Here is a 6,404-nt window from a genome sequence, read left to right as displayed (position 1 = left end):
TATTCACAGACACCTAGTAAAACTCCACATATAAACCTTCTAAAGACACCGTATCCTAACTTATGTGGAACTTCTACTTCTAAACAAACAAGTAAAGTGCTCTAATGTGTTGCAGAGTATTTAAGATAATAGCAAGAAAATGTTTTTTTATATTACCTCTTCTATCATAATGTCGACTTTGGTTGACTTGGATGATCTTCAACTATGATTTTCCTGAGATAATCTGGTCCAACAAAGTTAATAAGAGAAGGGAGAAGGGGAAAAAAGAAGGAGAAGAACAAAAATCATTTGGCAGTAAATTTGCACCCAACTATGATCTTACAAATACTACAGAGCAAAAAATGCAGATTCAAAGCCCTTTAGCCTAGCAATTGTTCGTGTATTCATTTCTTTCCCAAAGAAAAATGTGCCACAAATACAAATTCTTATACAGAGACTCAAGGAATCATCACATTGCCACTGAATACCCCAGTAATCTTCAGTGGAGAGCTTCCTTATTCTATAAGGCTTCCCTTCACATGGACAAGACAAGACAAGTGAATGCAAACAAGAAAGTATAAGCACGACATTCATAAACATCAAGTGCATTATATTTTGTTAATGAAGGAGAAACAAAAGATCACAACTCGCATTCAAATGATTCTATGGAGGAGGTTAAATTTGTGATAGAACATGATCACATTGATAAACTATACTTAAAAGAAAATAGATAAATGTTACTCCTATCTTATAGCGTCAACAGGATTCAATATTCTATAAATCACTAAATATGTTTAAAGACAACTAAACATATCCAGTAGTTGGAGTTACCTGGTATCTATACTGGTGGGAGATAGGAGGTACTCAGTGAAAAGTCAAGCTACACACACGTGGGATTGAACACCACCATTTAAGAAAAAAATAAACGGTGGAAGCTAACGTGTAGAGACGGGATCATGGAACAATTACAAAATTCAAAACTAGTACAAATGAGCAGAGAGGTAGCATCACCAACTTTAAAATGCAGAAAAAGCCATTTTCTTTTAAAAGGGGTCGATAATTCTTTCTATAATAATTCCAGCAATTATAGATTTGAGACTCTATAGTTTTGAGAAGCTAGAGAGAAGACATAGCTTTGTAGATTTAAGGAAGAAGCTGTGGCTATCATATGGTCTTATTTACTAGATAAGACAAATACGAGGGACTTGAGTCTATCATAGCTAGAATTAATTTTACATACATTATTATTTGGATGCAATATGCAGGATTCTCTGTGAGCCCGTAGGGAACTCCAGCTGCCAAGGATTGTCAAACAAAAATCACATCTTCGTTCCTTGAAGACTCTTTCACATTCTACCTTTGGAAGTGGCCCTGCGTATCATATAATTAATTGGGAGTACAATAATGACCAAATAAAAGTATTTTATTTTGACGGATGGTGTATATAACTTAAAGTCCATAACATGACCAGAGTGTTACACATGATTGTTTTATACTTCAGGCCTCAATAGCACTTACCATCGCCAGTTAAGCAATGAAAGATTTTCTAAATCCAGTTGTCCGGAGAGTCACTTGAAAAATGCTAAAGGAACAGATGTCATGGTACTAATACTTGAACCTTAGAGATCTATATAAATGAATTTTACAAGTGGATTAAACACTACACCTATCTAAATCAGAAACTAAATATTCACTTTCTGCATCCTAGATAATAAGAAGATTGAGATTTCTAAACTACTGAAAACCATTAAGGAACATTACTAACAACATAAGGATATTATGGTTTGTAGTGCTATTTGTTTCTCATTGCATTGTTCTTAAAACTAACCACCAGGTAACCCATGTTTACTTAATAGTTAAAATGTAAATAATCTACCTAAGAAATTTTTGTATTAAGCCTCTTACTAACTGTTGAATATAAGAATGGAAAAAGGAGACTATAGACAATAAACCTGAAATCATGACGAGCAAAAGGATTCATGAAGGAAGAAATTAAAAAAAATTCAAGGAAAAAGAATTCTCATGTCAATTATGTTGCTCGAACTATTCAAAAGTGCCAAGGGAGCGCAAGATGGATCCTCCAAAAGTAGTACATTTTTGGAAACAACCGGGGGTCTATCAGAAACAGCCTCTCTACCTCTTTAGAGGTAGTGGTATGGACTGCGTACACTCTACCCTCCCCGGACCCCACTTTGTGGAAATATACTGAGTTTGTTGTTGTTGTTGAACATGATTGCGGTTACATTTTTGGAGAGTTCGAGCAAAATAGCATGTGAAGGAACTATATAATCTTAAACTTTGGTATATTCTAGAGATGACCATCTTTAAAATTCAAGATTTTGCACCATTCAACAACATAATATAATTCCTTAGTGGTTAGTCATGGTTGGTTCGCGACAGGTTAGCGCCAAATCCATACATCATGTGCTATACTAATTTTCCTATTTACAAGCTACTTTTACATTGGCTGATGGAGACTAGGCCTCATCTATTGGAGTAGGTGGTGGTGGTTGAGCGAGTACTTGAGCCCTGCCTCCTAACTGTAAAATAGTTCCATAGCCAACTGAGTTACGGGTGATTCTTGAAAACAGATCCATTTTAGTCCGCCTACTTTGTGATGTGAGGTGACTAACTAACAACTCCATGGCTTCTTTCATCAACCCCTATTGGCAGAGCTTTCTTTCTTATCGCATGCTCATCTGCAATTGAATGTATAAAAATACCAGGAAATGAATATTGATATGTGATGCAATGACGTTGTGTATATGAAAATGTATAGAGAATGTACAGCAGATCTTTCGCGGGTGTCTTTCTCCGACCATAAATCTAGTTTCTCCATCACAAATAAGGGAAACAGGTGCCCTTCGTAAACAGTGTCACCACTTTTATTCTCGAAGTACCATGTTCCTAGTTTTTCCTGCAAAATGATTTTCAACGTCTTGTTAGAACTACCTCTAACGACCTATACAAGAGCAAGAAGTTATAGATCAAAGAACTTTCAAATGGCTTTTGGCCATAACTAACCTTGATATCACCATAAACACCAGCTTCCTCTATTTTCTCGAGCCTTGCAGCAACTTCAATTGTTTCATCCTTTTCCCAACCTCCCTAATACAACAAAGGTGAGATTTGTAAGCAAAATAGATAAATCAATCTGATAGAGTTTAGAGCATAATCTACAGAGTTCGAAAACCATAGATCTGTTGCACTTGAAATAGCTAACATTTAATCCTTATACACCACATAATAGTCCCAAAAATAGAGGCAAATCAATTCTTTCTAAGTGCGAAATTGGCCATATAATATTGAAATCCAAACAAAACAGGTCACGTACTATATCTAGATTAAACTAACAGACAAAAATTCAACGGAATTAGACAACCATCATTAAACTCGAATAATCCTAAGAGAACCCTAAATACCATTTTCATTACTTATAACTTTTAATCCCAGCGCAATCCCCAAACTAACTTAAACAGAAGTACAAGGAATTAGCCACGCCAACTATAAACAATTTGCTGACCTTGACAAAGAGGTTGTTGTAGGAAAGACACCAAGGTTGAACGATTCACACCGAATTGAGCAGAGAAGAAGATGAGTAGAATAACAATTAATGTAATGAATTTCTCAATAGTGTTGAAGTGTTTTTTACTTCAATAATTTTTTCAATAGATGAAGAATTGTTTCTCAATGTGACGATTCCTTGAAGAATTGACGAAGAGAAGAATTGAAGTCCCCAATGTTGAAGACTTTACGAGAGTAATGAATGAAGAAAGTGTTGGTGTATTATCGATTTGGGGCCTTTCTAAACCCTAACTAGAGCCAAAATATTGAAATATTTTTTTAATTAATATAATTAAAATAAGCGGGTAAATAAAATGTTAGAGGGAAAATTCTCGGCAAATATAATTTTTTGTCAAAAATAACCATGGCTAAAAATTATCTATGGCGACGGTTCTTAAAACCGCTACAATAGAATATCCTATTGCGACGGTTTTCTAGTATATTGCGACGGTTCTATTAATTTTTGTGCTAATAGACTAGATAATTTTATGTGATGGTTAAAACCGTCGCTATAGGTAGTTTTTAGTAATTTTTTTGGAATCGTTGCTAAATAAGCATTCCCACAGCCCTTATTTCTAGTAGTGTTACTACTTAGGTGACCACGTACACTTGCATGTGTGCTAGGATACAACATACTTCCTAATTGAGAAATAGACTTAGATATTTATATCCTTCTCGATACCCAACCTATCTCCATTCCTCCCTACTATATTGCTCTAGTCAATCATAAAGAATTGAAAGAGTAGGTCGAGGACCTCTTAGATAAATGGTTCAGGCCTAGTTGATAACGCTCAAACTACACTCTTGAATGGGTGTATGCGATCGTTGTCAATATAAAACTCAACTAGGTTGGGGTCGAATCCCATAGGGAATAGGGTGTGAACTTCAATTTGTTTAAGAAATACTTTACTTGTAGTTTACTATTTCCGAAAATGGGGGTCTAAGTTTCATAGAGAGTCAATTGTCACTTTCAATATTCTAGTATTTGTAACCAAGATAAATAGGAGACCAGAGTTATGTTCACCATGGGTTTTGAGAATTGACAGATACTAGAGAATGCTTAAGACTCTTAAAGTAAGTAGAAACAGCATAATATCACTGATAATGATACTATCTAACTTATCTCTTGACCTCACCAAACAATTTATTATCTAATTCTCTCAAACTTAGATAACTTATCATTAAACAGAAGGTTGGTAGCTTTCGAGTCCCTGTTGATAATTTACGTCCTCAGTTTATTTCTCTGTTGAAAGCAAATAAGCCTAAGGCATAACCTATTGTTTGCAACCAATAGATTCAAGTTAAAGCAACAGAACTTTAAGATGTCCTACTACTCTTTGAATCCTTTAATTACCTAGCATCATATCAAACCCTAATCTATGGATCCCATATATCGAGCTAATGGAATTAGCCGCTCATGATTTGATGAATGAAATAACAAGTTGGATTCATGATAATATGGATAAACTTACTAATGGATGAAACCCACTAATTATTTCTTCAATTCAATCAAAAGATGGAAACCCACAATAGTTGATAAGTGTTTTGAAAGAAAAAAAGAAAAATATCTGATGAAAAAGATGAAGCAATTTTACGTGCCACCCTCTGTGTTAATTGTCTGATAGCTTCTCAATCATAAAAATCCCAAAAAGAAAATGATTGATCGTTCAGAAAAACTAAAACAAGTGTTTAAATAGTTAATTCTAAATAAGGAAACAAAAATTAAGATTTCAGTTTTCTCTTTGAAATAGTCGATAGCGATCTTGACGGCGTGTCAGACGTATGACGACGTGTACAAGATATCGTCAAAGATTTTAGTGAATTTTTATCTTTTGAGTCTTCTGACGGTAAATCTGAGGGCGTGTCAATTAAGTGACGGCATGTGAAAAATTTTGTCACATCTTCATTAGAAATCATCATGTTCTGCTTTGAGTTGACGGCAATTTTGATGACTTATCACAGCTCTGACGGCTCTTCAAAAAGGTCATCATACGTCACTTTAAATCTTTAGATTCTATCTATGCTTGACGGTGACTTTGATAGCCTTTCACATATCTGACGGCGCTTCAGAAATGTTGTCAGCTTTACTAAAGCTTATTTGCACCAGATTCTAACTGATTTGTTCTTCTTTCCTTTTGTTTCCTCCCCAATCACTCACATCTGCATTAACATAATAAAAAAAATCAAAACTAGCAAAAGTTGCTTAAGACTTTGCAATTATTCTGAGTTAAAAGCCTCAAATGTGTTAGCATCTACTCAGACATCACTAGTATTTCCCCAGGGAGTGCTATAATTCTATTTGTGCACAAGAAGACTAGTACTCCCATAATGTGTATTGATTACAGATAGTTAAACAAGGTCACTATCAGGAATAAGTACTCCATCTGCAGATTTAATAATCTATTTGATCAACTTCAGGGTGCTTGTTAGTTTTAAGGATTAATCTTAGGTCAAGGTATCACCAGTTGAAGGTTAGTGACCGTTAAATCTCAAAGAATACTTTTAGTACCTGATATGATCACTTTAAGTTTATAATTATGTCTTTCGGAATAACGAATGCTCCTGCAGCCTTTGTGGATTAAATGAACATGGTCTTCAAGTAGTGCTTTGACATGTTTGTCATTGTATTCATAGATAACATACTTGTATATTCTTAGAGTCAGGAGCAGCATACAAACTATTTGAGAATAAATTGTAGACCCTTAAGGACCATTAGCTTTATGAAAAGTTTTGTAAGTATGAATTTTGGATGGGGTCTGTTATCTCTTTGGGACATATAATTTTGGGTGCCGCTATTTATGTAGACCCTTAAAAAACTAATCCAGTGAAGCACTATCCTAGGCTTATTACTCTATATGATA

The 6,404-nt window shown here is 34.7% G+C and overlaps 1 protein-coding gene across 1 annotated transcript in view; it reads right to left on the bottom strand.

Annotated features, from left to right (window-relative positions):
- Nucleotides 1-2,456: 2,456 nt before the first annotated feature.
- Nucleotides 2,457-6,404, bottom strand: part of LOC107876404 (nudix hydrolase 17, mitochondrial-like) — a 62,349-nt gene continuing 58,401 nt past the window's right edge. Inside the window, 3 exon segments of the mRNA XM_016723333.2 lie at nucleotides 2,457-2,678; nucleotides 2,768-2,896; nucleotides 3,004-3,087. Of these exon segments, the coding sequence (XP_016578819.2) occupies nucleotides 2,457-2,678; nucleotides 2,768-2,896; nucleotides 3,004-3,087 (435 nt within the window).

The sequence above is a fragment of the Capsicum annuum genome, chromosome 7 (genome assembly GCF_002878395.1).
Source record: "Capsicum annuum cultivar UCD-10X-F1 chromosome 7, UCD10Xv1.1, whole genome shotgun sequence".
In the NCBI taxonomy this organism is placed as follows: domain Eukaryota; kingdom Viridiplantae; phylum Streptophyta; class Magnoliopsida; order Solanales; family Solanaceae; genus Capsicum; species Capsicum annuum.
This window is presented reverse-complemented; position numbering and strand designations above follow the sequence as displayed.